General features: G+C 38.8%; 1 protein-coding gene across 1 annotated transcript in view; it reads left to right on the forward strand.

The window, feature by feature from the left end:
* Positions 1-3,123: 3,123 nt before the first annotated feature.
* The window catches only part of zanl (zonadhesin, like), a 56,503-nt gene continuing 35,924 nt past the window's right edge, over positions 3,124-23,702 (forward strand). Inside the window, exons 1-25 of the mRNA XM_051944241.1 lie at positions 3,124-3,136; positions 7,008-7,273; positions 10,204-10,288; positions 10,501-10,653; positions 11,322-11,489; positions 11,576-11,673; positions 11,772-11,850; positions 11,963-12,637; positions 12,764-12,957; positions 13,081-13,222; positions 13,659-13,903; positions 14,287-14,435; positions 14,531-14,659; positions 15,140-15,278; positions 15,923-16,064; positions 16,903-17,099; positions 17,391-17,529; positions 17,908-18,024; positions 18,143-18,267; positions 18,748-18,893; positions 19,968-20,111; positions 20,543-20,650; positions 21,449-21,618; positions 22,238-22,440; positions 22,678-22,822. Of these exons, the coding sequence (XP_051800201.1) occupies positions 3,124-3,136; positions 7,008-7,273; positions 10,204-10,288; positions 10,501-10,653; positions 11,322-11,489; positions 11,576-11,673; positions 11,772-11,850; positions 11,963-12,637; positions 12,764-12,957; positions 13,081-13,222; positions 13,659-13,903; positions 14,287-14,435; positions 14,531-14,659; positions 15,140-15,278; positions 15,923-16,064; positions 16,903-17,099; positions 17,391-17,529; positions 17,908-18,024; positions 18,143-18,267; positions 18,748-18,893; positions 19,968-20,111; positions 20,543-20,650; positions 21,449-21,618; positions 22,238-22,440; positions 22,678-22,822 (4,171 nt within the window). The remainder of the gene's footprint in view (positions 3,137-7,007; positions 7,274-10,203; positions 10,289-10,500; positions 10,654-11,321; positions 11,490-11,575; positions 11,674-11,771; positions 11,851-11,962; positions 12,638-12,763; positions 12,958-13,080; positions 13,223-13,658; positions 13,904-14,286; positions 14,436-14,530; positions 14,660-15,139; positions 15,279-15,922; positions 16,065-16,902; positions 17,100-17,390; positions 17,530-17,907; positions 18,025-18,142; positions 18,268-18,747; positions 18,894-19,967; positions 20,112-20,542; positions 20,651-21,448; positions 21,619-22,237; positions 22,441-22,677; positions 22,823-23,702) is intronic.

Below are 23,702 nucleotides of genomic sequence, written 5' to 3' on the forward strand. Positions count from 1 at the left end.
AAACCGCCCAACAGGTTTACAGTGTACAATCCTGAGAATGTTCAAATGCTGAGCAAATTCCAGATCTGCTGATCTGATATACTTCTTCACTCTTGAAGGCCGCAAGCTCTTTAATTAAACACTGCTGTTTGGTCCCTGGGTTGTAGCTGTAAATCCACCCCAAAAATCTTGCTTATTAAAACCATTTTGCTAAATCTGTCATTTTAGTATATTTTGGGGCCATCTGTCAAATATCAGCTAGCCTATCTGAAATTCTGAAGTGGTGCTGAGTTAATTACCTTGTCATCATCAGCCTCACCATCTACCTGTGCTACTGATTGTCATTGACTGGAATTTTAAACATTTGGACATTTTCTAATAAAGCATATTTCAAGCACACAATTTCTCTAATCTTGTAAGGCTTGGAAACATATTTAAGAGTCAACTTCTTCTCTTAGGACATTACTCAAAACTCACCCACATTTAAGTTTAACTTCAGACCCTGAAAATAAAACTGTACTGTACCTGCAATCTTAAACCACACCCATCGGATATTACATGGAAATGATTCAGTCAAGTGGAAGCCCAATACAAAGGTCCTCACTTTAGCGGGCTTTCCTCGTGTTTCAGTATCTTTATGAGTCTGGAACACTGACACACCCACCATTACACACATGTAATGATTTGTGTTGACCTTTTTACGATACAAGTCCAGTCACCATCAACAGATCTGATGTGTTTAAAGGTTATTTTCATCAACATGATGCTTGCACAGTTACCACCCATGTGACTCAAAGAAAGTCAAGCCATCAGAAAAGTAAAATAAAAATGAAAGAACATTCTTGCAGTGAGGCAGACAGAGAAGCGATAAGAATTTAACTTGAATTTCATAATTCACGATGAATTGTGATTATTAGATATGTTCCTTTCTTTTAGAAGCTTTCCGTGGGATGTATTATTTTTTCACCACCAATAACAGGCCGAATGAAGATGGGTGATTTCCATTACGCACAGACAGTGGCACTTGTGAGAAAAAAAAATCTTTCAGCGCACACCTGATCTCAAGGTTAATCATGAATAACCAGCATAATGTTTTGGTTTTGATGCAACTGTGAAGAAAGGAAATAAGAGAAGAGACAGGGGAACATCAATAAAAATGTCTTCATCATGTGTCCTCCTATCTCTTTGACCCTTTCAGTTCATTTTCAAATGCAGAATCATATCACCATCAGGCTTGTAACAGGCCACTGATTCTAAGTAACAACTTGTTTGAGAATGCGAGGTGTGATTCGTTACCATAACAACCACAGATGCCCCTTCTTCTCGTCGTCAGGTATTTACTGTAAAATCTGCAGTCTTCCTTCTGCGCCTGTTAGCTGAGAGTGAAACTAAGAAGTTTTAATAGTTCAGATAAAACAGAGTCTAAGATTATTGTGTCTGGGTGTGCTGGTGGTAGGTGAACGGAAAATTACTTTATAGCCGTTCCCTCCCTAATGTCAGACCTCAGGTTTGCCCCAGTTCAGGTTGTTAGAGAGGTTGTTCAGGTTGTTCAGGAGTTAGCAGAGAGCAGGAAGTCTGTCTGATTCTTTTCACACAATGTCTCACAAAAATCATCACTTAATCCTAAAAGGTCATCAATCTGTCCATCTGTCATTCTGTGGCATTGAAACTGTATACAATACGGAGAACTCTGTCTTTCATTTTCTGCTGGTAGTGACCTAACACTTGAAAAATCATGGTTCATTCAAAGCAAGGTTTAGATTGAAGCATGTCTCCATTTCACAGATAAAGCTCAAATGCTTATAATGTGAGCCAGAGTTCAATGTGCACACATAAAGTTAAGTCACACCGGTTGCTAAGGACAACAAAGTTTCATGGCTTAACTTACTGACACAAAGGTGATGTCCAAAATATGAACTCATATGACAACAGAACAAAATCGAGACAGTTGATAGCCTTCAAGGTTAAAGTTGAAATCTGAGGACTCAAATACACACTAGACAAACTGTGTTGCTTGTTTTGAATAATTATATGACATAGTGATTGTTTGAATTAATTCATCAAAAGTAGATCGTGTATGGTGTAATCTTACCAGAATATGTTTTATTTAAATGTTGATTGAAAGGCGTCATTATATATAATGCAAATGTATTAGATAGATAGCTATAATACATAAACTTTAAAAACAAATAAAAAAGCACTGCAGAGCAGAGATTTCCTGTGGATATTTAATGTAACATACCAACCCGGTCTCACAGGGATTCGTGAAACTGTCACGTAAATTTTTGTTTCGGTTTCGTGCGCACCAACACGATTTCGTCATGTTTTTCGTGCCGCTCACCACGAAATGTTTTTCAAATTTACGTGACAGTTTCACGAATCCTCGTGAGATCGGGCTGAACATACACTGTCATCAGGGAATGATTCCCTGATGCTCACTGGTCCATAGCCAGCAGCCAACATTTCTTGACATTTGACACTGACATGTCTTCATAGTCTAAACAGCATCCGTAAGGTGGCAGTAATCCCAAATAAGGGACTTGAAAAACTGTATGTTTAATCAGAGAAATAGATTGATTTTACTGAAGAATAAATATATAAAGACAGGAACGTGCTTGGGTTATCTTGCACATTGAAGTGTCTGAGAAAATCCTGTAAGAGCCAAGCCTCTCCCTCAATATACATGCCAATACACATGCTGAAAAGGTGTGCCCATGTGATCAAAGTATTTTCTTTATTACACAATAAGCCCTATATAACATTTTCCAGTACAGGTTCCCATTTGTAATATAATGTTTGATGGGCATCCCCACCCTCCTTCTGAAGTGCTGAGAGATCAACAAACACATATACATTCACTTGTAGCAAGATAGATACACACCCACGCCCAAAGAGTACACACCCTGCCCCTATCAGTTACAGTTACACATTTACAGATTTTGCAATCCTCATGTAATGCAGCAATACAGCATCCACATCACAACCAACAGATCCATCCCAGTTTCCAAGCAACATCCCCCTGACCCATGTTGAACTGCTATATAAAGTCTTCTGCTTTGTCCTCTTTCTCAACTATTCAGCTGGCCATGGGTGCTATCAAATGGCTGGTTGTGCTTCTATGGATGTGTAGCTGCAGAATAGGACATGCAGAGAACAGGTAGGTCGCTGTCCAAAAATGACCATTTCATTTGATTATTGATAATCATTTTATTTATAATATCAAATTAATCAAAATGGTCAAAATTAATGATACAAAAGAACATAAATGACCCTTATCATTTTTTTGTCAATCCACTGATCATTTCAGTTCATTTAGTTTATAATGCTTTATTTGTCCTGCACTATTAATCAAAAATTATGTTGCAGTTTTTAATGCTACCGGTAACTATAAGTAAAAAAATGAAATTTTTTTTTTTTAGATTGATTAATCAGGTAATCGAAAAAAATTTTTAGACAGAGCACTAGTGTTCTAAGGTATCTGTGTACAATGGGTGTCTTTTGCAATATTGACTTTACATGGACTTAATGGAATTTTGGGTTACTTTTATTTGAAACTGCATAATACTTTAAATTCTAATGTTGCTGTTGGAAAATGATGAGACTATTTTAGTTATGTAGTCTACACTCTTAATATGTAGTCTACACTGGGGCGGCTGTGGCTCAGGTACTAGAGCAGGTTGTCCAATGATCAAAGGGTTGGCGGTTCGATTCCCGCTCTCGCCTAGTTGTGTGCAAGGCACTTTACCCACCTTGCCTCCAGTACTGCTCTCACACTGGCGTACGAATGTGTGTGAATGTTGGTGGTTGTCAGAGGGGCCATAAGCGCAGACTGGCAGCCATGCTTCTGTCACTCTGCCCCAGGGCAGCTGTGGCTATAAATGTAGCTTACCACCAGCAGAGTGACATTGTGTGAGTGAATGAATGTGAAGTGCTTTGAGTGCCCAAAAAAGTGCTACATAAATCTAATCAACTATTCATATTTTTAATTAATGGTTGTTTTTCAGTTTACGTGCAATTTACAATTTAAAACAACATATGATTATATGTGTGCCAATTTATAATGTCAGATATTCATGTTAAACATGACCAAAGTTTCAAAAATTGAAGTATGTAATAGTTAATCTCTGTGAGCCAAAATAAATTCCGGCAGTTTTTTTTTCTACTCACCCAATGAGCTGATTGTTTTATACGGTAATTATTCAGTCATTTACAGCACGTAGTAAGGGCTACTGTTACATCGTTAGGTTAGCGGAACATTTGGTGAAGGTCAGCATTTTCCTAGTGCACTTTCTGTCTCTGAACAATTGTAGATGAAACTCATAAAAAAATAAGCTTAAAGTGAAATGAAATCACACATTCTATTATTGCTAACTATTGTCCAAAGTAAAATTCAAAAGTAGAAAGATAAAGCTTGCAGTTAGTCAAAGAAAAAGTGGTGCTCATAAGCACTGGGCGTTTCCCCTTGGCAGAAAGTTGGCTAATCATCCACAATGGGACATTTATGGAGAGCAGCCAACAACGGAGCTGCATAACAGGCAGTATGAGATAAATTGAGATTTTAAAAAAAAATAAAAAATACAAAGCTACTCTCATGGATTCCCAGAACACAAAAATAGTGTTGGAAAATTGGCATTATACTTCGTCTTTCATTTCATTTCACAAACAGGACAGCATTTCCTTTTACACATGATTGCCCCTTCAGGGTTCTTTCAAGGTCATGAATGGGTAGTGACTGTGTTGTTTGTTTTGTTTAACTGAATCTACTAAAATATAAGACAAGAGGGGTTTAAATCATGTTTCATGTTTCTGCAAGTTGCAAATTTGGTCCAATGGTTGCATTTTTGGCACAGATATTTCTGTATTTCATATTTCAGTCTGATTAATAATCTGATATGCACCTGAACAGTAGCATAGATATATATTTTTTTAATTTTTTAAAAAAGTTTTTTAGCATTACTACGATATTGATACCATCTGTCCTGACCCTTTTAGATTTCTGTATTTCTAGTTTCATCAGACTTTAATCTGCATCTGCTTCTATGTCTTTTTTTCTCTTTTACAGCCTGCAGAAAATCCAGAGAGAAGATGGTATGTTCCTTTTTTGTATTTTTTACACATAACAATACACATATTTGGGATATCTGCATGGTCACATGGAGCTGAGACAATAGCACAGCGGGCAATCCACTGCAGCTACCACACTATCCTTGAGATTGGTGTAGACTTTCCCTCTCTACGATTCCTTGTCATACATTACCTTTTTCACACTGCCCAAGTGTGTTAAAACAGTCCAGTACATGCTAAGAATCGCATAGAAATATAGTCATTACTCACTGTTAAGTAGTAACACACAGTCTGGTCAGACACACTGTGTTATACTAAAACTTGACATACTACTGCAGATAGAGAGTAGAGGCTTAGGATCAGTCAAATCTCCCTATTTCATTTTAAACATTTTGTTCATGTGGCTGGTTGATTTCAAGACTCCTACATCAGGACCAGGAAACATTTTGACACAAGTACTTGTGAAAGAGGAATGCGATCTTTGTAGGGAATGAGGGTATATGTTGCCATCATTTGCAAATTTCTATTTTTGTTCTTCTCACTTGTACAATTTAAGGTCAGTTGTCTCACTAAAATTTCTCAATAAGTGCCCTCTGACTGATGAGAGTAGGAGTAGCTCATTAACAAGTGCATATATTCTTCCAGATTATTTATTACAATCCAATCACAGCAATGTTTTTCGGGAACTGTAGAGCGTTTTTTGTATATATTTGCTCTGGGTTTCACTTCACAGGTTGCGTACAGGTTATGATGTATTCTAACCAGTCAAGGTTGTTGAAGCTATATCATATATTTGTGATTTCTGTCTGATATCCTCATAAATGAACAACAACCCAAGATTGTTGAAAATTAAAGCCTATTGTTATCATGCCATACGTCAACATGCCTTTTAGGTACTTGGAGAAAGCTTCATCTTTTCTTGAATATTTGAGCTTCCTTATACAGGCTAGTGAATTCAGAGTGGGCAATAAAAATCTCAGTCTCGTGACAGTCTTTCTGCTCTAAGTGCTGAGGTCACCTAAAATCTGACTTTATGGTGTGTAACAGGAACTATGATTTGTGGCATCTCAGCAGAAGAAAATCCCCTATAGACTACAAACACAACTGTGAAATGGGAACCTGCCACCTACACAAGCATTTGAGAATAGATTTTCAATTATGTAAGAGACTCTTTGTGTGTATGAAAAATCTCTTGCTTGTTCCAGGATTTTAGACTGACAGAGGAGGAATATATAGGATGGAATTTAAGCATTTCTATTGAGGCAACTGATTTTTTTTCTGAGAAAATGTTGATTTCATCTCCCCTTTACTTGAGCCTGATTACCATTAAACTCATAGCATTCTTGCTGTGAAGCAGCATTAATAGCATGTGAGCCACCATTAACATTCACAGCGAGCTTGATCTCATTTTGTCTCCATTTTACCTAAAGCAGTAAGTCACATTAACCAGATTGTATATAAGCAAGTCAGTCAGTTATCCTAGAGTTTGCAGAGGGCCTGGAGCCATATCCAGCTGACATGGGGCAAAGAGCAGGCTACGCCCTAGCGTGCCAGTCCATCACAGGACAAACACGGAAAACAACACAATTATAATCATAACTTAATTTATCTCTACAATATTTATCAGTGTTTATCTATTTGCCAATGATGTCCTTGTGTTTCTCCAGCTGTAGTGATAACCTCCTGTGACTTCAACGATGACAGTGATCCATTCTGTAGGTTCACTCAGGACAGCTCAGACGACGGTGACTGGACCCGACATACAGGCCCAACCCCAACACCCGACACTGGCCCCTCTGGAGATTATCCTGATGGAAGTAAGCAAACTTAAAAAAAAAAAAAAAAAAGTTTAACTTCTGTGCAATAACCACACAATGATTATGGTCATTTTAGAATTCTAGGATGGAAACACTGAGTTGTGACTCTTGACTATAAGACTTTCTCCTGTGTCATTCTATTTGCAGAGGGTTTCTATATCTACCACGAGAGTGACAATGTGTCTAATGGAAAGAAAGCTCGTTTGCTGAGCCCAGCTATCTCATCATCTGCCTCTGATATCTGTGTCCAGTTTCGATACTACATGTATGGTACAGACTCTAAAAATGTCCTGATGGTTCTGTCAAAAACAACCAACAGTGAACAGGAGGTCTGGAAAAGGGAAGGCTTCCAGAGTCCATCCTGGCTGAAAGGATCCATCACAGTGTCCAAACCCAGCAGTCAGAATATCAATGTGAGTGTTTCCAGATCACTGCAGATGTTGTTATAACAGTTAGAAGTGGGGATTTAATCTAGTGTTTAGGAATTTTTGTCATAATAGTATGCTACAGTATTGAAAAGCATATGAATTAGGAAATATAAACAAAAATATTGATTAATAGGTAAGGCAAAAGTTCAAGTCAAAAATTAGCATTTTGCAACCTTTTTATGTCAGTTTAGGTAAACAGTGTATGCATTGGCAACCTGGCCATGAAAAAATCCTGCACACTCAGTCAAATGAAACATGAAGGTTAAAGCTGAAGAAAATGGATTTCAAAGCATTTAGATATATTCTTCTCCATTTGACTTGTCTGTTTTTGCATTGAAATGTATTTTCTACTATTAGGTCTGCACCACGTAAAAACTAGAAACATCCATGAACTGCTCCTTCATCTATCTATCCATCCAGTATCTAGACACTACTCAGTCCTCATTAGGGAGGGGAGGGGCTGAAGTATATCCCAGATGACTTAGGGTGAAGGTAGTGGACACTCTGGACAGGTCACCAGTCTATCACAGGGCTGTGTATAGAGACAAACAATCACAATCACATTCACACCTACGGACAATTTAGAATCACCAGTTTGCACATGCACAAGGAGAACATGCAAACTCCATGCAGAAAGATGCCGGGAAGGACAAGAATCGGGGATCTTCTAGCTGCAAGGCAACAATCAGCAGTGCTAAACACGAACGACTGTGCAGCCCTGGTCTTTCATTATATAATAAAACTGTATTTGCAAATGAATGAAATGCGAAAATGTATGTCCGCATCCCAAATGAGTACACACGGTATCACAAGCATTATAATTTAAATAGTCAAAAATGGGAATTTTGCATTAGATTTTAAGTAAAGTAGTTACAGTGGATTCTGCAGTGGCAAAAAACTCTTCAATCTGTGCAATGCACACATAAAATCATTTTCATAAAACCACATGTTTTAAATAGTAAAAGACACCTTAATGTAGACTCTGGTCTTAATAAAGCTGAACGGACATTTGGAGATTTAATTATTCATTAATGGTTTATTTGGTAGAAACAGTCACAGTTTACATAGATGAACTGAAAACGGTTATTCAGTGCAATTAGCATAGTTTTTGTATAGCGTGCTCTAATATGCAACATCAATCACTATTTATAAGACTAAGTGGTTCAAAATGGGAGACAAAGTACAGTGTCTTAAGGATAAAAATAACTTTGGATGAGCAAAAGATATTTTACAGAGTGAAACTTTACAATGGCCACATGAAACTGCTCTAGTAGGTCGACTGCATGTCTTTGTATAAATCTGTAAGGTTATATTTTAAGTACACTACTTATCTGTGAAGTGCACTGAGATGGCTTATCTTGTAACTCAGTGCGATATAAAAAATGGATTTAATTCGTTAATGCTTCTGCAGAAAGGCCAGTGAGCAAGTCCATGTAAATATGTAAACTGTAAACATTTGTGGGAACAACAGTACTGGGCATTTAAGCGAGACGTTTCGAGAAAATATACACCAGACAGCCCCATGTGCTGGGGAAAACACACATTCATCAGATTGCTATCAGTGTAAACAAACTTACTTCGTATATTTTACTGCAACTCTTATCTTTTCAAATTGAACTTTTTTTTTTTTTATAACCGCTGTAAAACAATCTCATCATTAAGAGAATGCTGAGGTTATGGCAAACCAGAGGACAGAGTAATGATAACGCTCTGCACTTTAGCACGTGTTCATAAAGTTTCCAGAAGTCACACCCTAAATAGGAAACTTGAGCTGTTGTTTTGTATATACATGCAGTAACTGTTCAGTACTGATAAGTTTGGATTTTGAAGGCCTTTTGTACCTACTACTACTGAAACTGTGTCCCTTGACCACAAAACATGCTTATGCATTATTCTGATAATTCATAATATATTGGGACATTTCTAGCAGGGTTAAGTGTTGTTTTCTTTTTGTTTCTTTTCTTTTTTTAAATTAATTTCTTCCATCACTCAAAAGAAATTACTTTTTCCTTGATAGAAAGGCTGGGAAAAATGTATTTTGATATTGGTGTTGTCTTGTCAGCATAGCATTCATAAAACAACTATACCTGAATCAGACGATGCGCATGATGCATTAGAATCAGTCAGCACATATGATTTAACCTTACTGGACATAGTTGATTCCCAAACAGAGCAGGTAATGGCCAACATGGCTGGGGGCTTAGGGATATATCACCATGTGCTGTTTTTTGCATGCTCTTGACAGAGCATTCATTTCGCTATGTTCTTGTGTTTTTAAAAGATACATGGTGAATGTAGACAAGGCCTTAATTTTTAATAAGGCTCCTCAAGAGCTCCTGTTCTGCACCTCTTTACCCCCGCAAATCTTGTGGTGGCAGTGCAAGAGTTTTTGGGTGGTATGTGGACTTACTTTTCATGTCAACACCCGGAAAGATGTGAATAAATCACAAAACTAATGGGTCTTGCACTGTCACTGTAGCAGGGCCCTTACATGGGTCCTCCAATTTCCAAAAATGTCAGAGCAACTTTCAAAATAAGAATTATTTGGATGACGCAGCCATAAATTTGAATTTTATGGGGTTGCTTTCTCATGAAAAATATTCAAACTTCAGAAAATGACGTATTAGCACAAAATGTCAGTGGAATACTTGGCTTCTGGATTCAAAACAAATCATCCCTGAAAGCATCATTGATAAAATGAGACGCACAAAGACATTTTTGATTATTCAATCTGTAAAAGTGTAAGTCAAGATGACACCATAGATTGAGAAATGCCTCAGCTCTCTGCCTACCCTGCCTTCCAGACCCCTCATAATCAAAGCTAAAGTGCAAAGGATGACTGAGTGACATGTGCTGCCTCTGCTTGTCCAGAAAATAGTGATGTTGAGCAATTAATTTTCCTTGTCTGTCTACAGATTGTGTTTGAAGCTCAGAGAGGCTTTAGCCCTTCCTGTGATTCAGCTCTGGACAACATTGTTATTACTGAAGGAGCATGTCCCAGTGAGTTTCAACACCTGCATGCAATTCAATTCAATTCAGTTCAATTCAACTCAATTCAATTCAGTTTTATTTTATTTTATTTTATTTATATACCACCAATCACAATTCAGATTGTCTCAAGATGCTTTACAGAACCCATATGGCCCGAACATGCACACGTATAGATAGATAACAATTGTTGCATCACTGACATCTAAATATTTTGTCCACAGCTTGTGTTTCTGGCTGTGATTTTGACACAGTGAATGAACTGTGTGGATGGATGACCCACGTTGACAATCCTGAAGTGTTTGGCTTTTCTCAATGGGCTGGGGCAACAGATACTGAAGGTACTGGGCCTGATGATGACTTCTCCAAACCAGGATGTAAGTAATTTCTCTTTTTTAAGGTCTCAGTGGTAATATATAATAATACGAAAAGCACTTTTACCCCATCTAAAACATTTTCAGTATGCTCTGGCATGTCATTGCGGATGCATTTTTTTTTTATCACTTCTGTATTGTATTAAAAAAAAAAACTCCATTATTTGCTTTACATTGAGTCTTAACCTGTTTTGTTGAGTCTCCAAAGATACAAAATCTAAATTACATTTTACTATTTACATTTCTGAAATCTTAATTAGTGTACTGGATTCCAAACATGACAGTCACTACTGAAAACTCCTGTTTTTAGGAGGACTATTTTACATCTGTCCAGGGACTACAGATGAAAAATAGCCTTTTGGCTAATTCTGGTGCATTGACAGAAATGTTCATTAATGTACACTGTGCCTGTCAACTAAATAAATAAATGAAATGAAAAATAGACAACAGACAACCAGTCAAATTTAACAGGAAACGGAAATAAAGTGACAGGGATTGGGAGGGGGAAGAACAAGTTTCGCAAAAATTGTTAAATATATTGGAGACTTTCTGTGAAATGTATGAATACTACTGTGGTATGAGAATGAATCAGCAAGCCTTTAATTAATTAATTAAAATTATTTTATTCCTTCTTAAATGGCATTTGTGTATTTTGGTGTTTCCATATGTAGTTGGGTCCTACATGTTGATGGATTCTATAGATGTCGTCCCTGGAGCCAGCGCTCAGATCAGAAGTCCTATAATAAACCCTGCCTCTGGATGTCTAGAGCTCACCTTCCACTACTACTTGTATGGTACCAGCACCACCATGGAGATCAGTGTCCACACCATGACCGAAAGTAAAGGGACTAATTTATTGTCTAATGCAAACACAAACTCCGCCAAAATGTTTGTTTGGCTTAAATGTATTTTTTCTGTTTATAAGCTGGGAGCCTTGGACCTGCGCTTTTTAGTGTCAGGGGAAACCAAGGTGAAGGATGGAAGCCTGCAGAGGTCCGCTATGTAGGAAATGATGCTGTTCGGGTAAATAGATATCTAACTAGCATTCTGTGTGTCTGTATGTGTATGCATCTGCATACAGGCTTACATTCACTTGCTTGCCACATTTTTATGTATTTCAGTTTGTGATCGTGGGTACCTATGGAGAAACTCTTAAGACAGATATTGCTGTGGATGCTGTGTGTGTCATGACCTGCAAAGGTGAGAAATTGACCAGAGGGAGTTCAAGATACTCTTGCATAATCAAAAATATACATTATCTGCATCAATAACAAATGTCTTGTTTGAGAAATGATCTCCTTTTTATTTATAGCTCAACCAGCAACTCCTCTGCCACCAGTAACAACTCCTGGACCAACAACACCTAAACCAACTACAACCAAACCAGAAACTCCGGGACCAACTACACCTAAACCAACTCCTGGACCAACTACACCTAAACCAACTACACCGGAACCAACAAGTCATGGACCAACTACACCCAAACCAACTACACCGGAACCAACAAGTCATGGACCAACTACAACCAAACCAGAAACTCCTGGACCAACTACACCCAAACCAACTCATGGACCAACTACACCTAAACCAACTACACCGGAACCAACAAGTCATGGACCAACTACACCGGAACCAACTACACCGGAACCAACAAGTCATGAACCAACTACACCCAAACCAACTACACCGGAACCAACAAGTCATGGACCAACTACAACCAAACCAGAAACTCCTGGACCAACTACACCTAAACCAACTCCTGGACCAACTACACCTAAACCAACAACAACCAAACCAGAAACTCCTGGACCAACTACACCCAAACCAACTCATGGACCAACTACACCTAAACCAACTACACCGGAACCAACAAGTCATGGACCAACTACACCTAAACCAACTACACCGGAACCAACAAGTCATGGACCAACTACACCTAAACCAACTCATGGACCAACAACACCCAAACCAACAACCAAGCCACCAAGTATGACATTTTTTAACGAAACATCCCCTAATACTCTTCATTAACTGATTGTTCTTTCATTCGTTCTTTCATTCTCATATTTATTGCCCCCAGTTTTTGATAAGATAATTCATTTTCTCTCTTTAGATAAATGTCCTCCTAATGCAGAGTACATAGACTGCGGTCCAGCTTGTATTCCCACCTGTCAGGAACCCTCCACCAACTGTTCTGGCTCTTGTATCAGTGGCTGCTTCTGCAAACCAGGGTATCTCTTCAAGGGAAGACGTTGTGTGCCAGTGGACAAATGTGGCTGTCTGGATGACGACAATAACTATTATGAGGTTTTATATCCTAATATTCCCATATGCTTAATTTTCTGTTTCATAAAAAAAATTAAAGGGACAAGATCTGATGCATTATGTTGAGCGATGTTGCTTTTGTGACATGTCTTCATTTTGTTTCAGCCTGGCGAAATTATATTTGGAGATGGCTGTTCAAAACTGTGCCGCTGTGCAGGAAACTACACTTTGGAATGCGTAGATAACTCCTGTGACCCCACTGAAGAGTGTCGAGAAGTTAATGGTGTTTCAGGGTGTTATCCTAAAGGTAACAATGTTTGGCAACATGTAAAAGAATTATTTTGAACATTGCATGGTCGATTCATCTCTGAAGGTGAAAATGTTTAGGACTGATTACAACAGTGTAATTACTGACTGACAATCCAATGCTTTAGGGACTATCACTAAGCCAACAGTCAGTCATAAGGCATAAAAGTGTGTTTCTGAATATGAGCTGTCAAGTGAGCAACCGCAAATCGTAAAATGATAGTCTCCAGTGATGAAATACAAAAACATGCCTTGCAAATCTTAACACTCTATCACTCACTGATTATTCTGTATTTGTGTTGTTACATTTAAGCAGTAATATGAGACTGAGACTGGGTCTTAGCTAGGGGTTTTCTTAAATAACTGCTCAGCCCACCGAAATATATTTGTAACAAAATAAATGCAAATGTACACTTTCTCATATGTTATCATCTTAGATACATCCACATGCATAGCAACTGGTGATCCTCACTACACCACCTTTGACAAACGCAAGTACAACTTCATGGGCAGCTGCAGCTATCTGATGTCTGGACCCTGTAATAAAACAACTGAGCCATACTTTGAGATCCATGCTGACAACGAAAATCGCCACAACAATCATAAGGTCTCCTATTTGAAGGCTGTACATGTGTATGTGTACATGAAGAAGATCTCCATTCTCAAAGGCGGCACCGTGCAAGTAAGAAATGTGGCAATGACCTGCAGAACTAACACAACTGTTTTACAAACAGGGTGACACCATGACAAAAAGTCACACCAACTAGCCCTGGCAGGTGACCATCGTCTGGTTCTGCTTGAGTTGTTTTCCTGTATAAATGGGGAATTGTAGAGTTTCACTCTGTGACATTGTAAGGTTACCTTACAGCGCATGTATGCATAGTTTATACGAGGGCTGTTATTATCAGTTAACTTCTGCAAAGTATAAATATACTTTTTTGGCTACTAATGCCATTATTTTGACATAAATAACTCTCTGTACATAGACAGTTTCAATAAATTGGTTGACTTCAACATCTTCAGTAATCAATCATTATGTTATTCACACCTGCTTTTGTCATTAAGGTGAATGGAACCAATGTCAACATACCAGTGAGTCTGGCCCCAGATGTTTCTGTGTTCAAGGCTGGAAAGCACTACACTGTGTCCATGAGCTTTGGTGTAACTGTTCGCTACGATGGAAACCACTTCATGGACATCAAAGTGATTAAAGAGTGAGTGGATGTATTGACATAAAGCTGAAAATATGATTGAAAATAGAGTTTGGTTCCACAGAACTCTGTCTTACTTGTTTTCTTGTCATCTGCAGCTATGCAGACCAGCTGTGTGGTTTGTGTGGAGATTACAATGGAAATGCTAAAGATGACTTCCGTAAACCAGATGGAGCCTTGACCAACAATGCCAATGACTTTGGAGACAGCTGGAACACTGATCCAGAGTGAGTATTGCACAAATACAAGCATACACATTTAAAAAAAAAAACAACCTAAATACACAAAACACTGCGTCTATCTTCGTTAGTCTATATCAATTTGTGTACTCTGTGTCACTGCACAATGGTCATCATGTTTCTAAATAATCTGGCTTGTCCCCATAGACTTTGCTGCAGTAAAGTTGAAGTATTAATAGAGGGCACTTAAAAACCACAAATGACTGCCATAGGATTTTTGTGTTCAGTAATGTCAGGACTTAGTCACAATTTATGCATCAACTGAGGAAATGGCACAAAATAAGAAAAGTCAACCATAAAGAAAAACAACATTTGACTGCTTTTGAGAAAACATGATACAAAAGCTATCATAACTCCACAGCAGGATGAAATACCTCTTCTTAATTCTTACTTATGGGCATAAATCACTTATTCCTTCACGAACAAACTAACAAACATAGATGTTTAACTGAATTACTGTGCTGACAGATGTAACAAGAAACCCAACACCACCATCCCTGGGTGTGATGAAGAAGAGCAGGAACTGTATGAGGGCTCTGAATACTGTGGCATCCTGCTGGACAAGAAGGGGCCCTTTGCTGTGTGCCACCCCAAAGTCAACCCCAATGTATGCACACACACACACACACACACACACACACACACACACACACACACACACACACACACACACACACACACGCAGAGAGAGAGAGAGATACAGTATATGGCATAAACCAATGTGAAATAGGTCTACTTTCATGAGTCAAAAATTTAGAGTGCAGTTTGTTTTCGAACCAGTTTTTTTTTTCACTTCATTTGTTTTTTGGGTTCCATGCTTTCATTCCAGAATACAAAGAGACATGCAACATGCAATTTTCCATACCTGTAAAGTTGTTCCAAAACATTTAACCAGTAGTGTATGTCTATTGTATAGATTGTAATTCTACATAGTGCAAATAGAATTCAACATAATGCAGTGTAAGTGCTAGCTATACATGGTATAGAACATAAACAACTGTAATACAGTGTAAATAAAAATAACAGTGCAATCTATGTGTTCATAATCACACTTAAAACAGTGTAACAAATTCAGTAGTATTTCTACATAATATCATGTACATAGTTAATGTGTATTGTGTGTATTTGTGAGTATGGTGATGAGTGTGTGCAACATAGTGGTGAAAAAGCAATGTATTGTTATTACTGTATTACTGTATTGTATTTATTATGTATTGTTACTAAAAAAAAAAAACTAACTGTATGTCTTAGGACTACTTCCGGGACTGTCTCTTTGACTTATGTGAGCTGGATGGAGCCCATCGAATTCTCTGTGAGGCAATCGAAGCCTATGTAAATGAATGCCAGGACCGTGGGGTAAACATTGGACCCTGGAGGGATGAAGACTTCTGCCGTGAGTTGGGTGAATGAGTGGATTGATGGAGAAATGATACCTCGAGGGAAGTAGGTTGGGTTAGATGGAAGCAGCAAGAGAAGTAGTGGGCTTCTCATGCTTTTTTACTTTATTTAGTCAGTCAAGTGAACTTCTGAGTCAGTAAAGCCAGAAATTAGTCACTAAACTAGAAATGTCTGTGTAAAGTTGAATATGGTCTAAATGTGTGTTCTGAACTTGTCACATCATGGATAATGTTATTATTAACCAACCAGCAAAATTTGAATGGTTGAAAAAGCAGAAAGTACAAAAAACATATATAAATCAGGTTTTAAAATGATTTTAATAAATAAGCAGTAGTCTCTACTCTGAAACATTGGGGACGTGCCTGCTGAAGGTGCTGACATTATGGTCAATCATGGAAAAGGTCCAGCCTCTCTTAAGCATTAAATACCATTAAAACCTGACAATCTGGAAAATCTCTCCTAGCAACTTTATTGGACTTGTACAACCTTAAATACTGGTTAGTTTGATTTTAAACCACAAACGAAGCACATTGGAGTCCATTTGACAGCTGACTGGGGTTCAATTCATGATTGTTTGGCTCCCAAAAGGTTTGAAAGTTTGAAGGTTTGAAAGCTTTCACACCAGCCCAAATGAACCATATTAACTGAACATGCAGACCTTGGTTTGTAACCAAAGATTAGGTGTGATATAACGATATGCAACGAAGATATGGAATGTTTTCCAGCAGATGTTAAACACTGTATATAAACCTTTAAAATTTGCTACAAGGATGAATTATGAAAACAAATATTCCCGCCTTATTACTGACTGCAGCTTCTTGTCCTCTCTTCAGCGCTGAGCTGCCCCCCAAATAGCCACTATGAGCTCTGTGCAGACAGCTGTCAAGAGACGTGTACTGGTAAGCCTCCCTCCTGTGCTGGCCCCTGTTCTGAGGCCTGCGTTTGTGATTCCGGCTACGTCCTGAGTGCTGGCAAGTGTGTAAAGGAGACTGCGTGTGGCTGCACCTATACCAATGGCCAGTATTATAAGGTACAGTGAAGTTGCCTTGGTAGGCTAGCAGAGACTGATGTTTGAGCACGTGTATCAAGCTGTCAGTTTTATTTTTTTAAATCAATATCACAAATCATTAATTTGCTTCTGTGTACAACTTGCAACACTTAATCCGTCAACCCTTGAGGCAGACAAGGAAGAACTTTGGTGGCTCCTTCACTCAGCATATTTCCGTCCTCTTATGTACATTTTCATGGAAAAACATTTACAAAACCAACAAATGTTCCCACAATGTTTGCTGAATTTTTGGTTGTGATGTTTGTGTCTCAGCCTGGAGAGGAGTTTTATGTGGAAGACTGTAAGCTGAAGTGTACGTGCAATGCTCCCTTCGTTACCTGTGCACCTTCTGATTGTCCACCGCTGCACGAGTGCAAACTCCAGGATGGAGACCTGGGCTGCTATCCCACTGGTAAATTTACACAAACTACACTATTTGACATGTGGCAACTGGAATGGATAAGAAGTATGCACATACAATATTAAAAATGAACAGAATCCTCTGCGATGAAAATTCCACCAAAACAACACATTTCCAATGTAACCTGCAGCAATTCATTGTTAACAAAAATAACCTGTTTTTTGGCTTGGAATATGAACAGACAAGAAAAATGAAACTGAGCAAGAGAAGTTGAGAAATGGCTTCACTCTCAGTGATAGTAGTTAATGTGTGTAGGCATACCCTGTTTGACAAACTCAGTGTAATTACCTGAAATATCTTGGAGTTGAGAGTTCAGCTGTGCTGTCATGTGATGCTAACAGGTTCATGCTACTTGTCTGTCTCTCTCAGGTTCTCAGGACTGTGTGGTGTCTGGAGATCCTCACTATTCCACGTTTGACGATAAGTACTACACCTTCATGGGAACTTGTACCTACACGCTGGCCAGGACATGCAAGAATGACACAGGTAGTAACAGGTTTAGATATTTATTTATATCAGTGTTTCATTATCATTGTATCATTACCAATATCAGCCAATATTAATTTTAATATTAGAACATAATATTCTTGGCTTTCATGAGCAGGTCCCTGGTTTTCTGTGGAGGGAAAGAATGAGGAGAGAGGAGTGTCAGGGGTGTCCTACCTCAGAAAACTCTATGTCACAGTGGATGGCATCACCGTGACCCTGTTGAAATCCAAGATAACACTGGTCAGTAGAAATAATATTTACACCAGTACATGATATCATTTTTTGTTTATAAATGTAGATATACATACAAGCTGTCAATGTCACAAAAGACTGACAGTGCAAAACATGTGCCCACTCACATGCCACACACACCAGCTGTTACAGTCACTGTATCAATCTTAATCCTCTGGTTTAGTGAAATCACTTCTCAAAGCCTGTCTCTTGTTCTCTTCATTTTTTTATTTGACCTTATACCTTTTCCTTGACTTATATTTCTTTCAAATGCCATAATCCCAGAAATCCATCCACACTATTTTTCCTGATCCTTTCTTGTTAGATCTGTTTCCTCAGTGTCAGTGTTGTATCAGCTTATCCATGAAATTTAAAATTGGAAACAGTAAACCAACCCAATAAACTGATAATATGTGGTTAATACTGATTTAATCTGCAGCTTCTGTGTAGCATTGCCTCATGTCATTTCTTTCTCCATCTCTTTGGCAGGTGAACGGACTGCAGGTAGCCTTGCCTCATTCCCCCTCTCCTCTCATGTCTATAACTCTCGCTGGTCAGTTCGTCACCGTGCAGACAACCTTTGGTCTGAGGGTGCGTTGGAATGGAGACCATTATGCTCAGATCACAGTTCCAAGGTTAGTATACAAGTTTGTTTAAAGGTATTTTGGCATTTAAACAAGCCTGAATTGTTACTCTTTTGTTGTTTTTTGCTGTGGAAACTCTTCCATTACTGGTGAAATATATTCATAAACCTTTGTGCATTTTGCTGTGTCTTTTATCATTCCACATATTTGTCTGAAATGATGAATAGAATCGTGAGTTTAATATTCCTGCATGGAATTTGCTTTGTAAACAGCTGCTCCAATATGTGAAAGTTGTAGAATTTTATAAGATAACAAGAAATATGACACAATTCAAAAATGCATTGAAATCGTCATGTGCCTTGTCTAGAGGGAATTAAACTTTCTGGGGTGAGATCTTATTACTGCATTAGAGGTGCTCAATAAACAGCATGGTAGACCCCCTCCTCTGTTTAGGGATGGCTGTTCCAACATGACATATGGTATTCTTCATCCCTTTTTCAAAGCATCTGCTTTCTCAACCCAGAATGTGTACATTACTGGCCTTAAAGCAGATCAACAGAGCACAGCAGATACTACTCAAAGCAACAAACCAGCATTTAGTCATTCCAGACATGACAGATTTACATTCTTTGTTGTGCAAAGGGACAGCCCCATGGCCTTTATTACTGGTGTTACTGTTGGACCACCTGGTTTTACAACCATTCACATCTTCACACCTTGAGGCATGTCCCAGGTCAATAATGGGCCAGAGAAGTAAAGAAACCTCTTGGATGATGCCTGAAATGTCTTCATCCAGATACACCATATATTTTCAATTCAAAAGACAAGATCTGAAGAGCATATATGTGGGAGTCTATTTTAACTGCTGAAGGTCATAGTTATTCTCAGTGCAGGTTGACACAACTAAAGAGATCAGTTCATGACAGTTGTTTAAGAAAGCTGCTGATTATCTTTGCAAGCTGTAGTTCAAAGCTCCTTATGTATCATCTATTGATGATGCCTTGGCTTATTGTATCAGATGAAGAGATTTCTTAGATTTCATGAAAGGGCCAAACAATACTTGGTCTTGTAAGTCTTACATTTTAAGACCTCATCTGTTAATCCACATTGTTCTTGTCCCTCCAGCACCTACTACGACCAGATGTGCGGTCTCTGTGGGGACTATGATGAAAACCCAGACAATGACTTCACTAAACCAGATGGCACTCTGGTAGGAAATGTCAATGACTTTGGGAACAGCTGGCAGACAGATGAGGACGAGGATGACACGTGAGTTTCTACACATTCATCTTTGTGCTGTAATCTGAGAATTTGCAGATTTACTTTAAACTTCCTTTAGGCATGCGATAAACTGCATGTGACTCATAGTTGGACTCTATAATCTCTATGTCCAATTAGATAGCAATAGAAAGGGAATGAAAATAAAATAAAAACAACACATCATGGCCTATGTATCCATCCTTTTGCTATACATGCTTCATCCTTAGAGGAGTTTATCACAGCTAACAATGGGCGAGAGGCAGGGTAAATTCAGTTTAATTCAGTTGAATTCAATTCAATTCGGTTCGGTTCATTTCCATACTATCTTCGTGCTGTCCTCGCATTCTCCCGCCAACCCAATTTCCTAAAGATTAATTCAAGTGAATGTGCAATTGATTTGAGAAGTTAAATGTTACTGTGCTTTCTGTTTTATTGCTCAGGTGTACCCCAGACACAAAGCCCGATCCAGACTGTGACCCTGAACTTGAAACTGAGGTGGTGAAACCAGATAAATGTGGCAAAATTAAAGATCCTGCTGGACCCTTCAGGTGAGAACAAAGCTTTTCTTCCCATTTTTACTGACATATTCCAGTTTCTTACAGTGCTTAGAGGTACCTGACTAAACACAGCTACACAGGGCAATAGTGTCAGTAGTACTGATAAATCCCAAAACTAAATTTCTCCTGTTACTTTGTAGTCTCCAAAAACTGACAAACCCTCAATGACATCACCATGACATGATCATCAATAATATTTTACAAACTGTTTTATAGATTGTTAACTAGTTAAGAAACCATTACAGATACGCTGAGAAGTGTGATTGATCTGCAGTGAAAACTCACTTTGGAGTGTTAACAGTAAGCAGCACCGGACTCTGAGCTGCACCAAAGAACAAACACGCTTAGGGAGGAACTTTAAAGGAACCAAATCACAACCATGATTGTAACACCTCAAGACTTAGAGGCTATGACACCTTACTGCATTAACTGAAAGGCCTCCACTGTCAATAATTTCCTTACATGTCTCAAATTAAGCATTAAACAAAAAGTTAGACAAATATAATAGGAAATTCCCTCTCTGAGCAGATTGATATAGTCTGTTTAGGCACAGCAGGCTTCTGGCTAAATCGACTAAATAAATGTAACAAGTCCTCCAAGGTACTTGAAGAAGCTACCTACCTACCTGAGCTTAAAGAACTATCACAGAAGTGGAGGAAAACTGGTACTATTTTCAGGAAAAGTGCATATATGAGAACTATTTTTCCTATATATTTCCTCAAGCATTCAGTGCTCTACGCCATCTACCTTCTCCTCCTCAAACTGAGCAAGTGTTTTTCTCAATTCCAGGGAATGTATCAATGTGGTGGATCCTACTCCATTCTTCCAGAGTTGTGTGTTTGACATGTGTCAGTTCCACGGCCTGCAGCATGTGCTGTGCAACCAACTGGAGGCCTACACTGATGCATGCCACAGAGCTGGGGCCACGGTGGACCAGTGGAGGACTCCAGACTTCTGCCGTAAGCCCTCAATATTTCAAAATATCAAGCTTGTTTTTCCAACAGGATTGTTGATTTCACAACAGAACCAGAGAATGTGTAGGTTTTTTTTATATATATAATATTGCTAATAAAAAGCTAAAATGCAGAAATTGTGGAAAACCAGAAAGATTAGCTTTGGGATAGCCAGGAAGATGATGCTCCCTCTTGTGCTGTAGTAGACTTAAACATAAAACTATGGTTGCTGCCAGCATTCTATTGATGGATTGTACTGGAAGCAATTTCTTTTCCAGTGCAAATATGACTGAAGTGAATCACATACCTACACCCATTTGGTGTGTCTGCCATAGTAACTGTACATACAGTTTACCCACAGTAACACTTCAGGAGAGAAATTCTCCCTCCTTCAGCCAGTAAGCTACAGCATCCAGAACATGCTGTTAAACCAGAACAAGCTCCAACATTCACCATGATCCTATCCAAATCCAAAGAAGAGACCATTTTTTTCTATCCTGGTCTTTAACTTACCCCACCTTTGATTCCTTCTGCCTCCTCTAATTAATCAATTCATCCACATCTTTCCTACTCTTCCATTGCCCACCATTCATCCCTTTCTCCATCCCTCTGTTCTTCCATGCAGCCCTGGAATGTCCACCTAACAGCTCCTACTCACTGTGTGTCAGTTCATGTCCTGAGACATGTGTGGGTGTGGTTGGACCACCTGGCTGTGAAGACATATGTGTGGAGGGTTGTGACTGTGACCCAGGTTTCATTCTCAGCGGTGACAAATGTGTGGCATTGAAAGACTGTGGCTGTGTGGACACCAGTGGATCTTATCATCCTGTAAGTTAAAAAAAAGCATCTAATCACATTCCCTTTATCCTGAAACCACAGTCCAAGACACATTTCCCCAAGTGGGACAATAAAGCATATAATATTGTAGTGTATTTTAAAAAGGATAGCATGCTTATGTCAGGGACTGGTGGACAATTATACATCTACAAGAAAATATTGTTATTTTATCTCATGAAGTTGTTGCTTGGTCAAACATGCTTCTGTTTCTGTGGGATGTACAATCAGGTGGGTGATGACTGGTACGTGGAAGGTTGTGAGCAGAAGTGCAAGTGCCAGAGTGGAGGTCTGATCCAGTGTCATAATACCAGCTGTAAACCAACCACCGAGAGCTGCCAGCTCCATGATGGAGAATACCAATGCCGCCCTCTGGGTATGTTAAATGCATAAAGAAAAACACACAAATTTATTTTCATGACATATACAAATTGACTGACAGTGTCTGAATGAATTATCCCTCAACAAGACAACAGTGTGAAATCAAGCAACAGTCAAGACAACTCAGTTCCTTCCTCTCTTCTCTAGGAAGTGGTATCTGCTCTGTGTCTGGTGACCCTCATTACAACACCTTTGATAAACACACTCACAATTATATGGGAGCCTGCTCCTACACCCTGACCAAGCCCTGCAATGAGTCCTCTGGCTTGCCATATTTCACTGTTGACACTCAAAATGAACACAGAGGAAGTAATAAGAAGGTTTCGTATGTCCGGGCCGTGGTGATCAATGTGAATGGTGAAACTATCATCCTTGGCCAGGGCCGCACAGTCCAGGTATGTTACCTGATACAGAATACTGTTTTTCATAAACTTTGTTGATAAATGTGTTTTGACTGCTGGTCAGCCAAGAACAGGACATTGGAATGATCCTCGATAACCACTGCTTTAACTGCCTTGACAAATCAACAACAACATTGTCACGATAAGTCTCTCTCTGTTCTGCAGGTCAATGGAACAGTGGTTGTTCCACCTGTCACCACCATCAGTGGAGTTAAGATCTATTTAAGTGGAAAGTTTGTCGTCGTGGAGACAACCTTCGGCTTGAGGGTGCGTTTTGACGGTAACCACCATGCTGACGTCACTGTTCCAAACTCCTACAATGGCCTGCTCTGTGGTTTGTGTGGTAAGGACCAAAACAAATTATTATTTGTCTTCCTTGACATGTTGACTCACTGCAATGAAATGAGTCTAAGTGTTTATTGTCCACAGGAAATTTTAATGGAGACTCCAAAGATGACAACTTGAAACCAGACA

This window comes from Acanthochromis polyacanthus, chromosome 23, assembly GCF_021347895.1.
Source record: "Acanthochromis polyacanthus isolate Apoly-LR-REF ecotype Palm Island chromosome 23, KAUST_Apoly_ChrSc, whole genome shotgun sequence".
Taxonomy (NCBI): domain Eukaryota; kingdom Metazoa; phylum Chordata; class Actinopteri; family Pomacentridae; genus Acanthochromis; species Acanthochromis polyacanthus.